Raw genomic sequence first — 24148 nt, forward strand, 5'->3', positions numbered from 1 at the left:
TCCTATAGGCTTCTTGAATTTGGATTTCTAATTCACTCTTCATGTTTGGAAAGTTTTCTGACATTATTTCATTAAATAGATTGTTTATTCCCTTTGTTTGGAACTCTATGCATCTTCTATCTCAATAACTCTTAAATTTGATCTTTTTTTGCTATCCCATATTTTTTGAACATTCTGTTTGTGGTTTCTTACCAATATTATTGTGTGTTCTTTTAACACTATATATTTTGTCCTACTTCATACGCTGAGTAGGACCCCTTGAACTTCACACTCACTCTGCAATTATAGCACCCTAACTGTGTCTAGCCACCCACCATCTACCCCAGGAGACACACATTTTTCCATAGAAGCCCAGGCAGGCTCAGCATGAAAGTAATGTTACTAAGGGTGAGTATGTCAAGGTGGAGAGGAGGACCCAGAAAGACAGAGCCCTGAGTATACTATGATGGAGGTGGCCTGGGATTCAAGTGGTCTGAGCTGTTATGGAAGTTTTGAACTATGAGCAAAATCTTCCTTTAAGTGTATTTGGTCAGTATTTTTGTAAGATTATAAAATTGTGAAGAAAAAATATAGGGTTAGGGTTGTGGCTCAGTGGCAGAGTGCTTGCCTTGCACAAGTGAGGCACTAGGTTCAATCCTCAGCAACACATAAAAATGAATAATTAAAATAAAGATATTGAAAATAAAAAGAAAGAAAGAAACACAATAGAATATGTCAACAAGGCTAAGGCAAATTAATTTTTAGACAAAGAAATCTTTACCTTCATGGTGCGGAACATGCAATAAAAACACAACAGGGTAAAAGCAGAAGTTTAGGAGAATGTCAGCAGGAGATTATAAAGAACTTACTCTGATTTGTTGAAGAAGAAAAGAGAGCGCCAGTTGGATTAGGAACAGGTGCCTTTCTGATGGTGTGTGACCATAAGACAGCATCACTCATGTCCTGGGGAGCAACAGGGAAAGTAGTGGACTGAAGAGTAGCCATGTGCAGTCAGGTCACACAGTTTTCTGTAACACCAGACCTGTGAGCTTGGAATGGGAAAATTTGGTGGAGAACTTTCCTCATGAGAAGTTGTTTTTTTTTTTCATGTTCATGAGAATAAATACTACAACATTATGAATCATTTGCTACCTAAATTGTTTTTTTTGAATTATGATTTGAATTTATATGTGGGAAAATGAGAAAATAATCTGGACAGTTATATTAATGAAATAAAAGAAGGTGATGAAAATGGAGAACAAAAGGAATGCATGTGACACACATGGTCATGGGGAAGAGGAGGTGGGCCACCCTTGAAGTGCTCTGTATGGTGTCTCAGGAGGTCAGGGAAGCCTGACTGGGAGCTGAGGACAAGCCCTGCAGGTCAGGCCCAGACCCTGGGCTGCAGACCTCCACACCTGCACTGAGAGGAGCATTCTGCTCAAAAATGATTAAAGATATCAGAAAACCAGAATACCTTCCTCTGCAGGGAAAGCTACTGCAAAGTACAAGAAAACACATTGGACATGAATGTGTAAACTAACTGTATTATTTTTCAAATATGTTTCAGTTGTCTATGAATATTAATATTTTATTTATTTTTTGATTTATATGCAGTTCTAAGAATCAATCCCAGTAGTTCACACATGCTATTCAAGTGCTCTACCACAGAGCAATGGACCCAGGCCAAACCACTTTTATTAGTCATATTTTTGCTTAAATTTGTGTATCTCTTTATCTTCTCAGACAACCAGAATTTCCACTCAATGGCCAATTTCACCATGCTTACTGAATTTCTCCCCCTGGGCTCTCCTGATATCTGTAATCTGAGTTTCCTTTATTTCACGGTATTCCCACTGACCTACCTGAGTATCTTGTTAGGGAAAGTATTTCCATCACTGTCCCCAATGCCTATGTCAACTCTCTCAGTAGCATCAGGGCCATTTCAGTGGCTGGCTGTGCAACACAGATGTTCTTAGTCATTTTCTGTGCATATGTTGCATTTCTATTTCTCACTATCATGGCCTGCTTCCTTCTTAAAGCATCTTACACAAAGTCTCAGATGCAAACAGGTAAAGGAAACTGTGAGAAGAGTGATGCAAAGACAGTTGTTCTCAGGGAAATGATGAAGACGCTTTTCAGCATTATCCTCATTTCATTGAGTGGAGTTAAATGAGATCAAATGCTCTTCTAATGTGGACTTTTACATGTTACCCTGCCTACCCTATTATCACCTCACTAGAATCTCAATTATTTTATAGCATTTTTTGGTGATTTACCCTATTATTACCATGGATCCTTCATAATAGTTTAATTTTACCAATCCATTTTAATATATAAATATGATCCAATATATTTTCTGAAATAATTTCTGGAGCTATATATTTAAGTTTCATAAACTACTGCCACAGAGGAAATCTTTACAAATAAAACATGAAGATAATATACAGTCACATAATCTGCTGTCAAACTGTGATACAAAATGTGTCAATTTAATTTCTTTGAAAATATATAAAAATCAAATTCTTAAGACTTTATAATAATAAACGTAGAAAAAATCACAATGATACTTTTCTCCATTTAACATATATAAATAAAGGAAGATAGTCTATGTCCAAGAAGAAAAGAGAAAGGAAAGGTTGCATTCATCATGAACCAACAGTACAATCCATCCACTGGGGAAAAGCACCTTGGGGTCATCCGGCTCTTATGGCTGCCAATCTTTTATTATGTCTATGGGTGGTCTAGTTTGAGAGACCCAAATTCAGGGCTAAGTTGCAGGTCAGATTTCTAAGGGTTTTCCTCCAACACATGGTACTTCTGTAAAAATGATGATAATGATCATACCTGATCATTATGAAAAAGTGGCCAGGAATTGTCTGGCCTCACTGTATGACCTGTGTAAACTTGAAAATTTCTCTGTGTTTTTGGATTTTGTAATGTAAACCTCTAGGAGCATTTCTGGCCATCTTTTTGGTTGTTGTTGCTGTTGTTGTACTCAGAAGGACTGAACCAAGGCTGCATCCCTAAACTTTTTTTCTGTTTTTCTTGTGGGACAAATTATATGCTTTAAGCAGACAAACTCCATTTTACCCTGAGACTCCATTGCATATGAGAAATGCTTCTCATATGAGAAAACCCTGCATATGTAATCCACTTTCTGCCAAGCACACCCTGTATGGCAACGTATAAGCCTAAAAAAATGTTTCAATTATTCTTTCCCATTGTATTATTAGGAACTACATATGTAAGTTGTTCTCATTTTAATTCCTATTTTTATTGGGCTACTTAATGTACTCTGACTGGGTAATTCTGACCCACTTCCCATGTTACTATGGTTTTGACTTACTGGTAGCTTGATGTTTAGAGCTATAAAAATGTACCCTACCTTCTGTAAAAGGTTGAAGGATGCAGAGCCGAATTTCTATCTGCCATTCCTTCCCACCATCTAAGAAACTTAATGTCCTACTTCAAGAATAACCCAGTGATTTATTTTCAATGTGCCACGTTGTATCACAGAAAATTGGGTCTTTCTACGTTGCATAGGAACTCCAGGATATTTTGAGGCTGGCTTCAATCCTGTGATCATTTTTCATCAACCTCCTCATGGGTGGGATGGCAGGTGTACACTCCTGTGCCCAGTTTGTGGCAGCCCATCATCTCACATGAGTTATTTCTCTCCAAACATTTTATTGTCCTCATTGGCATCTGCTTTGTTCATCATTAATTATGACTGATATAGGCTCCATATCAAGTTACCTACAAGTACTGATATAACATAATGAGGAAAAAAATAGTTGTACAAATAACAGTCAGTGTATTTAATTCCAAAATCTAAACAATCAATTTTGTTCACCAATACACTAACAGGAATATGTGGAGAAAAACAAAAATGCATTTATTACCTAGGAAAATATGAAAGCCTAAATATATGTGATTGATTAATAAAGGCATTTCTTAAATTTTCAGACAAGGGAATACTTGCAGAATTTTAAATAGATCATTTTAAAAGCTGAGTCCAAAGAATGAGTGATTAGAAACAAACTTAAGTCCCTAAAGAGATGCTCCTTTAGGTATTTCATACCTCTTCAATAGGAAAGGAGCTGAGAGAATCTAATAAATTTGTAGGATCATACCTATTGCATACTCAAGGTTGTAGATGGGGAAATTCCCTTAAGAAGTGTCCTGTAGCCACCCTGCTTGCACAGAGGGCACAGGAAGTTGTTCTACCATGCTAAGCAAGGAAGGCATTCAGAAACCACCATTGTACTAATTTTGGGGACCCAAATATGTTGTGAGCTGGTATCAGACTTTAGCATCATTTACATTGTGCCAGCTCTACAGGAATGCAGGGTGCTCAAATCAATGCCTTCCACCATCTATTCAAATAAAGGCTTGGTAGCCCAAGTGAACTGTAGCATAGTCTGAGGCCCTGCAGGCTCCCCCTGACAGGGTGACTAGGTAAAGCTGTGAATGTGCAGCAAAAGTTGGCATGGAATCCCAATAAATTAACAGTTACCAGTCACATAAACTCTCTGCCATGAAAAGGCAAAGAGAACCCCTGTGCTCTGCAACTGGCAAGGCCAAAGGGCAAGATTTACCAGGCCTTTTGGAAATATTGTCTTACATTCAGGAGTCCTAGCTGCTACAGGAGGAATTACAGATGGAGTTGTTTTCTCAGCTGATTTTTTATTTCCTCTACCCCACCCATTCTTTCCACAGCCCTACTAAGTCCTTTTGGAATAAGAAGGTTTATGTTCTACAGTGGATATTGATGCATGTAACTTGCTTTTGATTTTTATGGGGGCTTACAACCAAGATTTTACCTTCAGTTTCAGGTGAGATTTTTGGCTCAAACTTTAAGGTAAAGTTGGAATTGTTAAGACTAACAGACGCTTTGAGAGGGGCTAAATTCATTTTGCATTGTGAAATGGACATGAGTTTTGGAGGTCTGGGGTTGAAAAATTATGGAAGGGATGTGAGGTGTCTCAAAAAGTGCCTGAATTGAGGCAGGAATTTTCAAAGGTAGAAAGATTTGATTATGAGAGCTAAAACCTAATCAATCCATCTTAATTTGAATGAATTGATTGGGTGGTAGCTTTAAGTATTTGGGACATTGCTGGAGGAGGTGGCCCACTAGGATTAATCCCTGATAGCTTTCCTCTAACCCTAACTCTAACCCTCTTTCCCCTTTGCTGTCTTTGCTTACCTGGAGCCATATTTTGAGCATCTTCCCTATGATGTGCTGGTCCTCAGTGTGCCCCACTATGGGCATAAAAGTCATGAAATTGGCCGAAGATAGACTAAAACCTTGAACTCCTGAGAAAAAATATGTTTTCCCTAATCTGGGTTGTTTTTTGTTTATTGTGGGTGTGTTTTTTAAACCAGGTATTTTGGTCACAGCCATGCAAATCTGACACAATTATTCATCATAATCACATAGAGTGGAGAGTGTATACCAGAGATGACCAAATGGCCAAACTTATAATACACAATAAATCAGTCACATTATATTATCAGATTGAGGAGAAATAAGTGCACAGATAGATGTGCTGATTTAAAGATCTGTGGAATGTACCTGTAACAGAATGTCCTTCATCCTAAGTACAAACAATGCCTGTACAGGGTGGACTGATTTTGCAAAAGTTAGGGAAAGTCAAGCTAGAACATATATTGAATGATTTTATTTATATAAAATTTCACAAATATATAATTTCAGAGGTACAGAATATAACTAGAGTTTTCTAGTGTCTGTAAGACCATGTGTAACAGATTAGATGGTTCATCTGAAGTAATAAAAGTATCTGGGAACAAGTTGTAGTTGGATGATCTACAACGTGGTAATGTAGTAAATATCACTACATTTATAACTATGAACTGTCACAAAGGTAAACTTTATGTCATGTGAATTTCATGTCAATGATAAAAATAAATTTTTCTGCTCACCTACAGTGTGAATGGTTTCCACTTACAAGTTTGTGAGTGAGAGTTGCTCACCAGCCTTGATGTTACCTGATCCATACCAACACCCTTAATTCATAATGAGGAGACGGGGGCAGAGATGAAAACACACAGGGAGAACTATCAGTCTTTTCAGTGTTACTCATTTCCCAGTAATGACTTATGGCCCTGTGCAGCAGAACTGTTCCACTGTCCATGCTGGCACGTGGCCAGGTCCTCTCTCTTGGGCTCTGGAGGTGCTGCTGCCTGGTGGTGTGCTCAGGCCTCCTGCTGCCTCTGCAGGCTGAGCTCTGGGCTCCTGGGGGCCCTGCTTTCACTGGCCAGGCATCAGGTTCACAAAAAGCAGAGGTGACTGAGCTCCCCACCACATCCCACATGGCACTGTGCTGACTGGCGAGATTCACCCTAGCTGCAGATATCATTGATGGGAGAAGAAGGGGACACATGGTTCTGTTCCATGTTGACATCAAGTGACACTCAGGAGTGAGTAATAAGCAGTTAGAGTTTAAATGCATCTGAACTTCACTTTTATTCTGTTCAGCAAATTACAGTGTCATCCAAAGAGTCAGCTAGTCCAGAAAAAGATTTCTTATTTCTGAGAAGAATACAGCAACATGGAGAGTCCTTAAAACTGCACTATGCTTTTGGGGGTGATTGCCACTGCTGCAATAGGAACACAGGGACCCTGGGGACATCTTCACAGTGTTTGCACGTATAGTGTGTGAAAATTTTTCATGCTGATTCTGGATGGTTTAAAATTCTTTTTTTCAGATTACTATTACTTCTAGTACACTTGCAAAGTTCACCAAATTCCAGAGAAAAACAAACAAATTAACATTAAGACAGTAAGAACAAAATTCAAAATATGGTATAGGAAAGGTAGGTAGACAGGAATGTTTTTATACAACTGATAAACATGCATACATGTCAATAACAGTGGGAAATAAGATATTAAATGTAGAATACAATTTTCATTGGAATATTTTGAACATTAATCTCACCCCTTTCTTTTGATCACAAATACCTTTTTTTCACTTATTCTTTTTTTTGTTACTTTTTGTTTTTGGGGTTTCAGAGATTGAACCCAGGGGTGCTTAAGCACTGTGCAACATCCAAGCTCTTTTGATTATTTATTCTGAGACACAGACTTAACAAGTTGTGAGGTTAGCTTTGAGTTTACCATCCTCCTCTCTCAGCCTCCTGTGCTGCTGGATTACAAGCATGTGTCACTGTGCCCAAATTTTCAATCCTACTCTTAACAGTTTTACTGAGTGTATACTAAGTTGACTATCAGGATGTGTGTGTCTAGTGGTATCAATATAAATATAAAGTTTTGCAACATGTTGGAAACATATTTTGATTTTCATATCATATGTACCTCAGCATTCCTTAATGGTTTATCAAAGACACTAATCAATTTCCTAATTGGAAAATGTAATTTAGAAATAATTAATTCTTGGTTCCTTGAAACCAAATATTTTTTAGCAGTTTTGAAATGATCTATTTATCATATATTTAATTATTTTAAATAGTATCAAGAGAAATGCAAAAAAATAAAAACTCCTGGCTTTTCACTTACAGAGAAAGCACTTGGGCAGTCCCTCTTCATGTTCTTGGAGTTAAAACATGCTAGTTCTCCTCACACACGTTGTCCTGACTCTCACTTCTACCAACCCTTTCTGTTACTTATACCTTCATTTTTATTGTCTTTAAGAGGGAATTTTCTGTAGGTATTTTTTTGCCACTTAAGTGAGGATGTCATACTGAATCATACTAAAATTTTAAGATCAATCTATGCAATCTAAGCCATATTTTTTTATTTTAAAAATCCAGGTTCAAAAAGTCACCATATCTTTAGAATCTACTGAAAATGTCTAAGGTCCTATGTAAAAAAAATAGTTGGTGCTTTGTAAATTTATTTTATTGTATTTATACATGACTCTGCATCAGTTCTCCATAACTGGAAGTTCCCCAATATTGATTGGTATATGAAAAAAGAAAGTTGAATTGAGAAGAATTTATTAAACTATACCTAAATCACACAAGGAAAAAAGGACATGAAGTAAGTTCCTATAATTTAAATTAGTTGTGGAGAATTTCTAAGTTCTATTGGAGAAAGAAAAACAGGAGGTGGTTTAGTGTTAAAAACAATAATAAAGAAAGAACACTAGGGACATATAACAGTTGATTGAGTGCTTGCCTCCCATGCACCAGACTCTGGGTTCAACACTCAGCACCATACACACAAAAAAAATTAGAACATTTTGAAAAAGAAAGAAAATGTCTCCATAGTTCTATGCAACTTCTAGATTTAAACCCATGTTTATGTCCCATCTGTATGTGACAGGATGTTCTGGGATGATCAACCAAAACTCTTGAAGATCCAAGAATCCAGGATAAAAGTTGAAAAACCTGACAGATTTCCATAAAGAAACCTGATTAGTTTCATCATACATACTTTCAGAATTTTTCATGTTTATTTGACTTTTTACATATGTACCATTTTATTTTTCCTTCACAGTACTCAAATTATGTTTTAAAGATGATAATTTACTTCTTTTAGTAAACCCAGTATCCAGAGAATTTTGTCACATTATGAATCATTAGTAAATATTTGTGGAAAGGTTACCTAATTTGAAAATATTTTTCTTTATGCCCACAGGCAAGGGTGAGTTATTGCAAAAGATGGTACACTGTATTTCTTATAGATGTGAAGAGAGGAATTCACCAATTTAGGAGTTACTCAATTGTAAATAAGTTAAATAAAAACTTAGTTCATGTTAGTAGTTAGTGGATCATGATACATTGCATTTTTTATTAACTACTACACATGAAGTCGTGCACTTGCTACTAAGAGAATAAAAACATGAAGGAATACATGGTCAAAAATCAATGAATTTGCAACAGCAATTGGGGAATAAATACATACTGATTTACTGAAAGGTAGAATAACATATTAATTTTTTTTAACTACTTTTTAGTTGGACACAATATCATCTTTATTTTATTTATTTATTTATTTAATGTGGTGCTAAGGATTGAACTGGGGCCTCACACATGCTAGAGGAGTGCTCTACCACTGAGCCACAACCTCAGCCCTAACATGTTGATTTCTAACACTAGAGAGAAATAGAAGAATAATTAGAAGCTACGAAGAAGGTTTCTGAGGAAAAGTTACATTTGAGCCTCCTTTAAAGCTCAGTACGTAGTAATGAGGAAAATGGAATCATTATGTCACAGTAGAAAAGGCCCTCTGTCAGCAAGTTCTAGGACATGCTGTGAACAAGGGGGTCACTGAGGCATGAGATTCAGTTTTATGTCATGGAGAAATGGGGAATAGGACAAGCAAGAGATTGCAATTAGACTGAGTAGGGGTCCTTGAAATTTACTGTGAAATTAACACCAACCTACCTGTGTCTGGGATCACACCCCTGACCCTCGGGGACACAAGAAATTTAAGTAAGGGCCAGACAATCTTATGAGAAAGATTGCTTTTCTAAGGGTGAGTGTGGTTAACCTGGCAAGGTGCTGAGGTGGACCCAGGTTTTCAGAGAGCTGAAGAAATGACAATTTTGCTGATTTTGGATTGAACCAGTCTGAGCTGCTTCAGAAGTACTACAAATATTAGCAAAATCTTCCTTTTAGTGTATACAGTCAGCATCACTTTGTATAATCATGACATTTGGAGGAAAGGATTAAAATGGAAGGTGTCAACAAGACAATGACAAATTATTATATAGATAAAGGAATCTTTAACTTCATAGTGCTGAATACAGAGCAAAAACACATTAAGGTAAAAAATAAAAGTCTAGGAGAATGTCAACTGAGCTGGAATCTGGAGCATTAAACACCTCACACTGATGTGTTGGAGAGAAAAAGAGAGCCCCAGTGGGAACAGGACCAGATACCTATCTGAGATTGTGTGGCCTGCATACAGGACCACCCCATCCTGGGGAGAAGCAGGGAGAGTGGGGGACTTCAGGAGAGTCCAGGTGCAGTCAGATCCCCTCAGTTTACCACAGCACTAGACCGGCAGCCCTGGAATGGCAATGATTGAATACTTGCGATGCTTTCCTCGTGAGAAAAATTTTTTCATGTTCATGGAGATAAATACTCCTATATAATGAAGAATTTACTATGTAAAAATATTAGAAAATTGGGCTGGGGCTGTGTCTCAAATGGTAGCATGCTTGCCTGGCATATGTGGGGTGCTGGGTTCAATCCTCAGCACCATAAACAAATAAAATAAAGATGTTTTGTCCACCAAAATCTAAAAAGTAAATATTAAAAAATTCTCTCTCTCTTTTAAAAAAATAGTACAATGTAAATCTTGAGAGACAATACAACAAATATTATAAAATTAATTACAATAGAAATTATTAATCATACTTTGAATTTTTTAGTGTGGAAAAATGGCAAAACAATGTTGAAATTGTATTCATGGAAGAGAATAAAGGTATCTATATTATAGATCATTAAAAAAAGAAAAAAATCTCACACACTCTGCATGGAGTCTCAAGAGGTCAGGGGAGACCTGATGGGGAGCTGAGGACAAGCCCTGAATGTCACACACACACCCTGGGCAGCAGACCTCCACACCTGCACTGGGAGGTGCACTCTGCTCAGAAATGAGTAAAAATATCAGAAAACCAAGAGTGACCTTCCTCTGCAGGGAAAGCTACTGAAAAGTACAAGAAAAAATGGTGCATATGAATATATAAAGTAATTGCAGTAAATCTGTTTTCTTTCCACTTTTATCTATTTATCTTCCCAGTCAACCAGAATTTACAGCAAATGGCCAATGCCACCATGGTAACTGAATTTCTCCTCCTGGGCTCTCCTGATGACTGGGATCTGAGTTTCCTCTATTTCACAGTATTCCCAATGACCTACCTAGCTACCTTGTTAGGGAACATTCTCATCCTCACTATCACCACTGCTGACAAGAACCTGCACACACCCATGTACTTCTTCCTCAGGAACTTGTCCCTCTTGGACATGTGCTACATTTCCATCACTGTACCCAAAGCCTGTGTCAACTCTCTCACTGGCAACAGGGCCATTTCAGTGGCTGGCTGTGCAACACAGATTTTCCTGGTCATTTTCTGTGCATGTGTTGAACTTTTGTTTCTCACCATCATGGCCTGGGACCGCTATGTGGCCATCTACCAGCCCCTCCAGTACCTGCTCATCATGAACCCCCAGTTTTGTGTCCACATGACCCTGGCTTCCCTGCTCAGTGGTCTGCTATATGCAGGTGTGCACACTGGGAACACATTCCGGCTGTCCTTCTGCCAGACAAACGTGGTCCACCAGTTCTTCTGTGATGTTCCCTCTCTGTTGAAGCTGTTTTGCTCTGACACCACCAGCAACATGGTTCTCTTTTTGGTCTCTACTGTGGCAATTGGTGGTGGTTGCTTTACTCTTATTGCCATGTCATATTTTCGCATATTTTCTGCTGTGCTGAAATTTCCTACCAGAGCCCCAGGGAAGGCCTTCTCCACCTGCACCCCTCACATCCTCGTGGTGTCCATCTTCCTCAGTTCTGGCACAGCTGTGTACCTGAGGTCTGCAGCAACTTCTGACACCCTCCAGGACATGGTACTCTCTGCCTTTTACACCATGTTTCCTCCCTTCCTGAATCCTCTCATCTTCAGTCTCAGGAACCAGCAGGTAAAAGATGCTGTGAGGAAAGTAATGGGAAGACAGCTGTTCTCAGGGAAACAATAAAGATGCATTTCAGCATTATCCTAATTTCACTGTTTAAGGTTCTTAATCAGAGATCATGCTCTTCATAGCTGTGCTTCAGAAGTCATAGTGCTTATTTTAAGGTCACCTTATTGGGTCCTGGGTACTTCAACTTATAAAATAATTTTTGTTTTAATTTATAACATCATTTCTATTTATTCTTCATAAAATGTATAATGTTAGCAAATACATTGTTAATGAATGAGTATAATTCAAGCTGTGTACTGTAATCATTTGAGATTATATCTGTTTATGATTCATCAAATAGTTTGTAATACTTCTATCAAGTAAAGTTACAGATGCAAACCTTACAAATCAATAATGAGAACAACCTGAAATCATTTGATCATATTTAGTAATCTCATTTAGTGATGTGTGAAATAAATATGGAAGATCTCTGATACACAATTGTGTCAATTTGAGTACATTGTAAATACACAAAAATCAAATCCTAAAGAAGTTATTACCAAAAGTGTAGAGGGAATCAGAGTAACATTTCTCTCCTTCTGGAATATAAAAAAAGAGAAAAGTCCTTGTCCAAGTAGTAAACAGAGGGCCATGATTACCAATCCCTGTGTCAAAACAGTCAAATTCATCCCCTGGAGAAGCCAAATTGCCTTCCTAGGCCATGTTGGCTGCCAGTCCTTTTTATGTCCATGATTGACCCAGAGATGGGGTCCAAACATTGGGGCTAAGTTGCAGGTGAGCATTCAGATGGTTGCCTTCCCCATGAAAAATTAACTCTGTAATATTTAAGACATCTGTCATGTCTGATAAAAATGAAATGACAGACACTAATTATCTGACCTAATTGTCTGCCCTATGTCAACTGTCAACTTTCTGTAAGTATGTAATGTAAGCCTGTATCTGTACAGTCAAAGGAAAAGAGAGCATCTGCCTGTGCTCTGCAAATGGCAAAGCCAAAGAGCAGGAATACCTAAGCACTTTGGAAATATCTTCTTGTTGTCAAGAGTCTTAGATGCTACATGAGGAATTACAGGTGGAGTTGAGGGACATATTTGTTGAACTGGGTTTTGCATTTCCTCAGCCCTAATCCATTCTTCATATCCCCCTATTACTGCCTTTTGCTTATGGAAGATTTACTGTCTGCTAGTGAATACTGGATGTATGTATTTTCTTTTGATGTTTTATAGAGGTTCACAGCCAATAGTTTACCTACAGTTTCAGGAAAGATTTTGGACTTCCATTTTGGAGCACTGCTGGAATTATTAAGACTATGAAACACTTGGAGATGGAGTAAGTTAATTTTGCATTGTGAAATGGACATGGGGTTTGAGGGGCCAGCAGTAAATTTTATGAATGTGATGTGAGGTGTCTCCCAGTAGTTATTTTGTTGAAGCAGAAGTTTTTGTCATTTTGTCTCTGTGTCTTCTATTCTGTGCCATTGGTCTACATGTCTCCTTTGGTGCCAAGCCCATGCCATTTTTGTTACTATAGCGCTGTAGTATAGTTTAAGGTCTGGTATTGCAATGTCTCCTGCTTCACTCTTCTTGCTAAGAATTGCTTTGGCAATTCTGGGTATTTTATTTTTTCCAAATAAATTTTATTATTGCTTTTTCTAGTTCTATGAAGAATGTCATTGGGATTTTAATTGGAATAGGATTAAATGTGTATAATGCTTTTTGTAGTATGGCCATTTTGACAATATTAGCGGAATCATCCTGTGACCCATAGCTGGGTCATCCCATTCCTTTATATTTATGCAAAAAAACTAAAGCAGTACACTACAGTGATATAGCCATATCAAAGTTTGTGGAAGCAAAATTCACTATATCCATTTATGAAACTAGCCCAGATGATGGTAAACAGATGAATGAATAAGGAAAATGTGATATATGTACACAGTAAAGTTTTATTCATTTAAAAGAAATAATTAAATTGTGATATTTTCTGGTTAATGGGTGGAGGGAAAAAAACATTATGCTAAGTGAAATAAGACAGACTCAGAAAGGCAAGGGTCAAATGATTTCTCTCATAAGCAGAATCTAGAGGAAAGTAAGGGGGAAATTTGGGTTGGATATTATAAAGACCTAGGGAAGACATGTGGAATAGAAGAAAGAGATCCAGAGAAAGGCAGAAGGGATAGGAAAGGGTCATGAGTGTGTGTAAATGTACTATAGTGGATTCCATCTCTATGTGCATCTATAAAACTCCAATTAAAAATAAACAAACAGAGGCTGGGGTTGGGGCTCCATGGTAGAGTGTTCATCTAGCACATGTGAGGCCCTGGGTTTCATCCTCAGCACCACATAAAAATAAATAAATGCAATAAAGGTACTATGTACAACTACAACGAAAACAGATTTGAAAAACAAATAAATGATCAGATGAGGTTAAGTTAGACTAGTAGAATAGAACAGGGGAATCAGGGTAATGAGGAGGGGAGAAAGGGGATCCAGGGACTGTAATCAAGTAAATTAAGTTCTCTGTGTGTATAATTATATTAAAGTGAATCTTTATGTACAATTAAAAATCACCAAAAGGCAAAATAAGTAAAAAGAGTTCCATAAATAAATTCAAAGATAAGCATTTTCTACCATTGGAAATGTAGCACATCAGGTAAATGCTGGGAACCAGGGGAGAGATGACCTCTGAAAGCTGCAGAAGAGACTTCTGAAAGGAGGGTCTGCTAGTGAACTTGGTATTGGGGGTTGTGAGTGGATCTTGCAGTGCGAGGATGGGGACTTCTGGTAGGAAACTATGCCTGGCCAAGACAAGCATCCCTGAAGCCTTCAAAGCAGCTGGTTCTAAATATGACCTGTGATAAAACAGAAGAACCCAGTTACTGGTATTAATCACTGCTTATCACACTCAGAGGAAACTGTAAAAAAAAAGAATGTTTAATATGACAAATTCTCAGAAGTTAATGAGGAACAACTACAGAGGATTTATATGCATTGAACTACAGAGGAGGTTGAGATAGAGAAGAAATTTTTATTTTGATAAATTTGTCACCAGTGGCTTTTCTGTTAATTTTAATGTACTACCAAAAAACTCAATTAACAAAAAACATCATATTTACAAGAGCATCAAACTATGTGTATACTTCAAAAGAATTTGAATAATTAAAATAAGATGTACTCTGTATAAATCTGTCAAAATACACTCTACTGACATTGATAATTTAAAAAGAACACATTTTTTGAAAATATAAACAACTTAAGACTAAATTTAACCTAAGAAGTGAACAATCAGTGCACTTAAAATTACAAAATATTGATGAATGAAATTAAGACAGAAAAAATAAATGGACTCAGCCCTCTGGACCTGAGTGCACACAGCTGGACCAGGCACTGAGGGCAAAGGGCCACCCAGCTGGAGTTGCAGCTCCCTTGGTCTGTTTGGGAACACTGAGACAGTCCGAGAAAAGATGTGGAAAGAGCAAAAGAGACAGTGGAGGAGATCAGAGCCCAGAAGACATGATACATAGTAACTTGAATTTTCCTACCTTCATACCAACTATAAGGGGAGCCTCTGAATCAATGTGAGGAGAAAGTAATGTCCTCTCAAGTGTGTGATTGAAAGTGTGGGTTGTTTTAAAATGGATAAATCAAATTTTAAAAGAGAATAAATGATATTGACTGGCCTTAAACTTCATGTCATTTGGTGGAACTCTTGTAGCTACAGTTGAGAGAAATCAGTGTACTCACATACTGCTGACAAGAACAACAGTTAGTCCAACATCATATGCACAAATTTGTCCATCAAATATTGGCATAAGTGCATCCCAAGATCAACTCACCTAGATGCTTCCTGAACTGTGGTGTACCTTCCATGTATTATGTGTGAAAATGTCTGACATTTTATATGTGGTCATAGTCTGTTGGTTGATCAATCTTTCACATTTCTGAAGTTGGGAAAAATATTTTGTATGGACTTTGTCCTGAAGAACAAACTCCTTTTTTAAAAAAATTAAGAATAGACTAATTTTAAATGAGAGGCATTAGAAGCAACTGGAAAATACCCCTTTTACTAAGACTATCAATAAAAATAGAACCATACAAGGCAAAACATATGAAATTCATGAAGAACTACTAAGGCAGAAGGTGTTGCACTGAATGCCTGCATCAAAAAAGCAGAAAGACTAAGTGCAGACCCTACCATGACAACAGAAAACAGACACCTACACGTGTAAAAAGCAGTTGGAAAATAAATGATAAACATTAAATCAGAAATAAGCAATTAACACTAAATATCAACAGAAAATATCAAGAAAACAAAAAGTTGTTTGTAAAAACAAAAACAAAATTAGCAAATCTTTAGCTATGCTAACAATAAAAAAGACCCAAATAAATAAAATATCAAAGAATAAAAAGAAGACCACTTCACTAATGTTGCAGAAATGATAAGACCTATTAGCAGCTCGTATAAACAAACACATACCAACATATTGGAAAATCTATGCAAAATGAATAATTTGGGGACAGATGTAACACACCAGAACTGAATTATGAGAAAATAAAAGACCCAGATATCAATATGACCAATAAATTTGAATCAGTAATAAAATATTCCCAGTAAAGAAACCTCCAGCAGATCATGTCTTCACTACTGTTTTAAAAAACCTTCAAAAAAAAAAAAGAGACACCACGTCTCCTGAAACAACTCTAGGGAACTGAAATTAACTTCAACTCCTCAAGTCACATTCCACAAACCATCATTTCCCTAATATAAGATCCAGAAAACGACACAAAAACCACCAAAAAAGAAAATTATAGACCCATATCCTTGAACAAGATATATACAAGCACTCTCAGCAACATCTAGAAAACCAAATCCAATGGCACATGAAAACAATAGCACTCCATATATATGGAATCTAACCCAGGAACCAACAAAACCCAATAGACAATGATTGACAAATCACACACTACTTAACAGAACAAAAGACCAAGATGGCTATAGGTAGTAGATATATGGACTTTTAAAAATGCTGATATGAATATATAATGGAAACTTACTCATCCACTAAAAGAATAAAATAGTAATAAGTGCTATAATGTGAACCAATTGTGAAAATATCAGGCTGAGTGAAGATCACACACTGAATGATCTACTTATACAACATCTCCAGGACATAAATTCTAACAAAGAGATTGTACTTAGTGCCTTCAAGTGACAGTAAGTAAAGATAAGCTGGGACAATAGATAGATGTTTCATTAAGACTGAAACAAATACTTGGGAATAAGATGTAGTTGGATGTTGTACAATTGCATATTTTTGTACATAACACTGAATTGACAATTACAAATTGTTACAAAGGCTAAATTCATGACATGTGCCTTTCATCTCCATGACAATAAATTTTGTAGCTAAACTACAGATAGTGTTAGATTTTTCCCACTTACAGGTTGTGGAGTGAGTGAGAATTGCCCACCACCCTTGATGTTAACTGATCCCTATAAGCACCCCTAACTCACACTGAGGTCAAGGAGGGCAGAGATGAAAACACACAGGGAAACATCAGTCTCTCCTCAGTGTTACTCATTCCTCAATAATGACTTAGAGTGATGTCCAGCAGAGGAGTTTCTAAGTGTCATTCACTGTCCGTGTTGGTACATGGCCAGGTCCTCTCTCCTGGACTCAGGAGGGCTGCTGCCTGGTGGTTTGCTCAGGCTTCCTGCTGTCTCTGCAGGCTGAGCTCTGGGCTCTCTGGGGCCCTGTTCCCACTGGCCAGGCACCAGGTTCACATAAAGCAGGGGTGACAGAGCTCCACACATTCTACATACCATATGCTGACTACCCAGATGCACCCTGACTAACTACAGACAGAGTAGATGGGAGAAGCCAAGGAGAGACTCAGTTCTGCTCCCCTGTGGAGAACAGGATACATTCAGGAGTAAATTCTTGGCATTATAGTCCAAAGGCATATGAGCCTCATCTTTATCCTGCTCAGCAAACTGCAATCTCATCCAGATTATCATCTAGTCCAGAAAGTTAATTCTGCAGAGAATAACTGACACACAGAAGTCTTGTAAACACTGTAGTTTTTTGCGATGATTTCTATTCTTCACTGATAGTATACCTGGAGTGTGGTGAAGATTTGCACAGTTTTCGCAAGTACCGCATGTGATAGTTCTTCATGCTGCCTCTTGTGGGTTTAAAATCCTTCTTTTCAATTCACTTTTACTTACCACACACTCAATTTCACAAACTTATCTGCACAGATTAGAGAGTTGACAGAGAAATATATTCAGATTAAGGCAACAGGGATCAAGTACCAAATACATTGTAGGTGACAGGGAGGTAGATGAATGAATTCGTTTATACAAATTGCATACTTAAATATTTTTAGTAGCTGTGGGAAATAAAACCATCTAATATTGTATACAATTTTCATTGAAACATTTTAAATTTATGAACCTTACCTTTTTGTCCTGATCACAAATACGTTCTCTTTTTCAATAATTTTCACACTTTATATTAAATGTATATCAGATGTGATGGGGATGTGTGTTTATTGGTAGAAATATAAAAAAGACAGTTGTGCAGTCTTTACAAGTACATTAAGAAGGTATGGATGTAATAAAGTACTCCTCAGCATTCCTCTGTGGCTGATCAACAGCACTAAGCCATAATTAATAATATAGAAAGATATAATTTAGAAAATAATGAATTCCTGTATCTTACACTCAAGAAATCTTTGCATATTTACATGCAATCTGTGTGCCATACCTTTCCTCATGTTAAGCACTATCAAGAGAATTACCAAAAGGGAAAGCTCCCAGCTGTCCCCACTTTAGGAGGAAAGCACCTGGAGCCGTCCCTCTTATACTTCTGGTATTAAACCTATGCTAACTTCTCCTCCTACTTCTGTTTCTGATGTTCATGCTACCTGACTTTTGCTTTATTTATGTACCCATATTTTGGATTTTATTAGGAAATTTTTAATAATCATTTCACCCCTTAAAGAAAGATGTAGTTCTGAACACTCTAAAATTATTGAGGTCAAGCTACACAAAGTAAAGCTTATTTTAATGTCAAAGAATCTAGGTTCTAAAGTACTCATATTTTGTAGTCCTATAGGAATACTTTGAGTGATTATAAATGTTAGGTGGTGATGCATATATTTATTGTATCACATCCATAATCTTAACTTTTCTATGAGACTGATCCATGAAAACAGTAAGTTTAATTCAAAGAAGTTTTCAAGATGTAATTAAATCACATAAGCAAAAAAGGACATCAATTAAGATGATATAATTCAATCTACTTCATGGAGAATTAACTAATTTCTTTTTGAGAAACAAAAACAGTACATATATTAGTAGAAAAGAATCTAGAAAGAAAAAAATGTCTGCAGTTCTACATCAGCTTCCAGATCCCAAACACATATTCAATTGTCCATGTCATTTTTGCCACAAATGTCTAGAGGTTTTCACCAAGGACTGCTGGAGAGCCCAGAAGTCAGTATAGAAGATTTTTAATATGGATTTATCTCATCACCCAACATCTTATGAACTTGTCATATGTATTTACGGATCATTATATTATTTCTCTCATCTAAATCAAATTATTTAAAAATACCAATACTTCTCTTCTTTCCAAAACCTCAGTATCTGAAACACCTGTAGTCATATTTGTATCATTGGTAAATACCTGTTGACAAATTTCTGCTTTAAAGAGACCTTACCTTGCAAGTGCACAAGCCCCTGGGCCTGCATGACCTCACACCAGCCTGTACTGTGAGTGCTACAGCCATGTAGAAGGGACAGAGCCTGTTTGGGAGCTCTTCATCTGTAAGTCAGTAGAATACAGAAAGCTAGTGCCAGTGAATAGTCATTCAACAAAGCCACCAGGCATTAGTTCATTAACCACTGTGCAGGAAGTCCTGGACTTTCTACTAAAAGGAGAAAAATTTGAATGATACAATGTCCAAAATCAAGGAATTTGTACCAATGACTTGATGATTGATTACATAGTGATTTATTAAAAAATGGTATAACATACTGATTTCTAACAGTACACAGAAGTGGAAAAAATTTGAAAGTCTACAAAACCCCAGAGAAATTTTTTTTAATCTGAGCGTCCTTGTGTCCCAATACACAATAATGGAGTAAATTAGTTTTTAGAAAATTTTTGGTTGAACTTTTTGGGTCTTCTAGGTATACAATCATGTCATTGGCAAATAGTGCTAGTTTGAGTTCTTCTTTTCCTATCTGTATGACTTCATTTCTTTTGTCTGTCTAATTGCCCTGGCTAGATTTTCAAGAACTATGTTGGATATAAGTGGTGAAAGAGGGCATCCTTGTCTTGTTCCAGTTTTTAGAAAAAAAAATGCTTTCAATTTTTCTCCATTTAGAATGATATTTGCCTGGAGCTTAACATGATAGATTTTACAATGCTGAGATATGTTCCTGTTATCCCTAGTTTTTCTAGTGTTTTGAACCTGAAGGGGTGCTTTATATTGTCAAATTCTTCCTCTGCATTATTGATTTGATGATAATTTTTATCTTTGAGTCTATTCATTTGATGATTACATTTATTGATTTCCATATGTTGAACCAACATATGTAAATCAATAAATTTGCATCCTTGGGATGAACCCTACTTGATCATGGTGTACTATCTTTTAAATATGTTTTTGTATTCAATTTCCCAGAATTTTATTGAGAATTTTTGCATATATATTCATTAGTGATATTTATCTGAAGTTTTATTTCTTTGATATATCTTTGTCTAGTTTTGGAATCAGGGTGATATTAGCCTCATTTAATCAGTTTGAAAGTGTTCCCTTTTTTTCTATTTTATCAAATACTCTGAGAAGTATTGGTTTTAGTTCTTCTTTAAAGGTCTTGTACAACTCAGCTGTGTGTCCATCTGGTCCTGGGCTTTTCTTGGTTGGTAGGCTTCTGATGGTGTCCTCTATTACCTTGCTTGAAATTGTTTTGTTTAAATTGTGTATATCATTCTGATTTAGTTTGGGCACATCATATGCCTCTAGAAATTTGTCAATGCCTTCAATATTTTCTAATTTATTGGAGTGAAAATTTTCAAAATAATGTCTAATTATCTTCTGTATTTCTGTGGTGTCTGTCATGATATTTTCTTTTTCATCATGTATCTTACTGATTTGAGTTTTCTGTCTCCTCTTTGTTAGCATGGCTAAGGGTCTGTCAATTTTATTATTTTTTTCAAAGAATCAACTTTTTTGTTTTATCAATTTTTTTTCAATTGTTTCTTTTGTTTCAATTTCATTGATTTCAGGTATGATTTTAATTATTTCCTGCCTTCTAATGCTTTGTGGGGTTGATTTATTCTTCTTTTTCTAGGTCTTTGAAATGTAATGTTAGGACATTTATTTGTTGACTTTTTTTATTTGAAGGAATAAACTTTTTGCAATGAGTTTTCCTCTTAGAATTGCCTTCATAGTGTCCCAGAGATTTCTATATATTGTATCAGTGTTTTCATTTACCTCTAAGAATTTTTTAATCTGCGCATTTCTAGCCCATGACCCAAGCTGACTTCATGAAAGAAGGTTTGAAAAGTCTTGAGAAAATGCTAGGGAGTTTTAAATTAAAGAGACAAGACTCTAATTACCTTTAAAACCAGCTCCAGGATGGCTCCTCCCAGCTCCAGCCTCAAGCCACCGAATGTGGTAGTGAGGTTTACTAAAGAGGGTAACAAGAGAGAAAGAGAACACACCAAGGAGTGGACTTTTATTGGGGAATGAAAAATTCTGGGGAAAATCCCATTCAATGAATATTAAGGGGGGCAGCATCCCAAGGTCAAGGGCAATGATTGGGTCTTTGGGGCAGTGGCCAAACACGACTCTGCACAGACAAGCCCTCGGACTTGGAGAAGGATGGGGAAAGCTAAGACACAGCTGTGCCTAAATGCCTTTCACCAAGCCAAGGAGGTAACTCAAATAATGTTCGAGGATGGCCTCCTATTGCAACCTATTGTTCATTTGATAGCATATTATTTAGTCTCCAGGTGTTTAAGTAGCTTTTATTTTATATTTTATATTTTGTCATTGATTTCTAATTTTATTCCATTGTGAGCTGATAGAATTCAGAGTAGTATATCCACTTTTTTTGTATATACTAACAGTTGCTCTGTGGCATAATATATAGTCTATTTTAGAGAAGGATCTATGTGCTTCTGAGAACAAAGTGTATTCACTCCTTGATGAATAATATATTCTATATATGTTAATTTAGTCTAAGTTATTTATTATATTATTCAATTATATAGTTTCTTTGTTCAGTTTTTGTTTGAAAGATCTATCCAGTGGTGAAAGAGATGTGTTGGAGTCACCCAGTATTATTGTGGGTGATCAACTTCTTATGATTGCCCTTTCAATAGTCATATAATCTAATACCTCTATATTATCACATCCTACCTCATAAAATCTCAAATAATTATTATTGTTTTGACTCTTAAACTTGAGAAGAGTTTGATTGATAAACATAGATACTTCATTTTGGGGGGCATATATATTTATAATTATTGTCTTTTTGATGTATGTTTCCCTGAAGCAGTAAGAAATGTCCATCTTTATTCCTTTTGATTAACTTTGGCTTGAATTCTATTTTGTTTGATACAAACATGGAAATAGCTGCTTGTTTACACAGACGATGTGAATAATATATTTTATCCCAACCTTTCATCTTCAGTCTGTGTATGTCTTTTCCTATGAGATGAGTCTCTGGAAAGAAGCATATTATTGGATCTTTTTTAAAAATCCAATCTACCAGTCTATGACTTTTGACTGGTGAACTTAGGCCTTTGACATTCAAAGTTATTATTGAGATATGGTTTGTATTTCTGGTCATTTTTGTTTATTTTAGTATTTAACTTGACTTGGATTCTCCTTTGTTTGGTGTTTCCTTTATTATAGTTCTTCCATTTGCAGATTTTATTGTTGCTTTTTTACTTCCTGCTTGTAAAATATTTTGCCAAGAATTTTCTATTGTGCAGGCTTTCTTGCTGTAAATGCTTCAACTTTTGTTTATCATGGAAGGTTTTTATTTTGTCATCAAATATAAAGCTTAATTTTGATGGCTATGAGATTCTTGGTTGGCATACATTATATTTTAGAACTTGGTATATGTTGTTCCAGGATCTCTGCCCACCCCAGAGCCCTGTGACCAGCAACTGGAGAGAGGCGCCCCATGCTAGGTTCTTTATTTACCAAAGCATGGCTCCACAGCCCAACATTAGGTTACACATAGGCTTGAGGCCACCATCACCATGAAACTTAGATATCACTGTTTCTATCAAGGAACAACAATAACGACCTGGTAAGACATCACCAAGGTTCCTGTGGTCTTGGCTGCACTAGAGGTATCTCTACCAGGGGTGCTAAAAGTTATCCTGTTGCTGATGTGAAAGGGAATCTTGCATGGGGTTGCCTCTCTCTTGTTTCTCCTACTAAAAGCCAATTTCTTATGATTGCCCTTTCACTAGCCATATAATCTAATATCTCTATATTATCACATCCTACCTCATAAACATCTCAGCCAAACCTCACCCTCTCTTCTACCATTAGAAACTATAAACCATTCCACAAACCTATTGACTATATGGTATAAGATAAGCAAACTCATCATTTATGGTTATAGTGACAAAACTGTTAATATAAAAATAGAAGCTTAATGATATAGGGATACACATTGGGTACATTGAGCACTGTAATATTGATCTCCCCCTTAAATGTGAGGTATTGGTAACCTCTAAAGATATTATAAGACAATAGGGCAGAAGCTATAATACATCGCATCTATGCTGCAAGAGAGGAAGTCACATAGACATCATGAAAAAACAAGGGAGGAAAGTTCCCCAAACAAACCAAGATACTACAACAATAGAATCCATAGATAGAACCATAGATGATGTATAAGACAAGGAATTGGGAATATACATAACTAAAATGACCTGGGAATTAAAGAACAATGTAAGTGAGCAGATATAGGCAAGAACCAATTACTCCAGCAAAGAGATAAGAGCACAAATACATGCAACCATCAATAACACCAACAAAGAGATAAGAGAGCAAATACAGGTAGCAAGAGATTACTTCAAGAAAGAGATAGAGATTCTGAAAAACAAACAAACAAACAAAAAGAAACCCTTGAAATTAAAGAAACAATAAGCCAACTAAAAAATCCTCAATAGTCAGCATCAACAACAGACTAGATCACTTGGAAGACAGAACCTCAGACAATAAAGAAAAAATATACAATCTTGAAAAGTTGGCCTCACAGTGGAAATAGTAAAAAACCATGAACAGAATATCCAAGAATTATGAGATACCATCAAAAGACCAAATTTAAGATTTATTGAGATAGAGGAAGCTTCACAGATTCAAATCAAAGGAATGCACAATCTCTTCAATGAAATAATATCAGAAAATTTCCCAAGCATAAAAATGAATTGGAAAATCAAATAAAATAGACCAAATGTACAAAATTACAACATATCTACACTAAGACA

The 24148-nt window shown here is 36.4% G+C and overlaps 1 protein-coding gene across 1 annotated transcript; it reads left to right on the plus strand.

Moving 5' to 3' along the window:
• Positions 1–10734: 10734 nt before the first annotated feature.
• On the plus strand, positions 10735–11670 carry LOC101965919 (olfactory receptor 14C36). The gene has a single exon (XM_005342709.2). It carries the CDS (start codon positions 10735–10737, stop codon positions 11668–11670), a length of 936 nt encoding a protein of 311 aa, XP_005342766.2.
• The last annotated feature ends 12478 nt before the right edge of the window (positions 11671–24148 follow it).

This window comes from Ictidomys tridecemlineatus (genome assembly GCF_052094955.1).
Source record: "Ictidomys tridecemlineatus isolate mIctTri1 chromosome 1 unlocalized genomic scaffold, mIctTri1.hap1 SUPER_1_unloc_7, whole genome shotgun sequence".
In the NCBI taxonomy this organism is placed as follows: domain Eukaryota; kingdom Metazoa; phylum Chordata; class Mammalia; order Rodentia; family Sciuridae; genus Ictidomys; species Ictidomys tridecemlineatus.

Excerpts from the sequence above, each read along its gene's own strand:
- LOC101965919 (XM_005342709.2), top strand. The coding sequence starts at position 10,735 with ATGGCCAATGCCACCATGGTAACTGAATTTCTCCTCCTGGGCTCTCCT.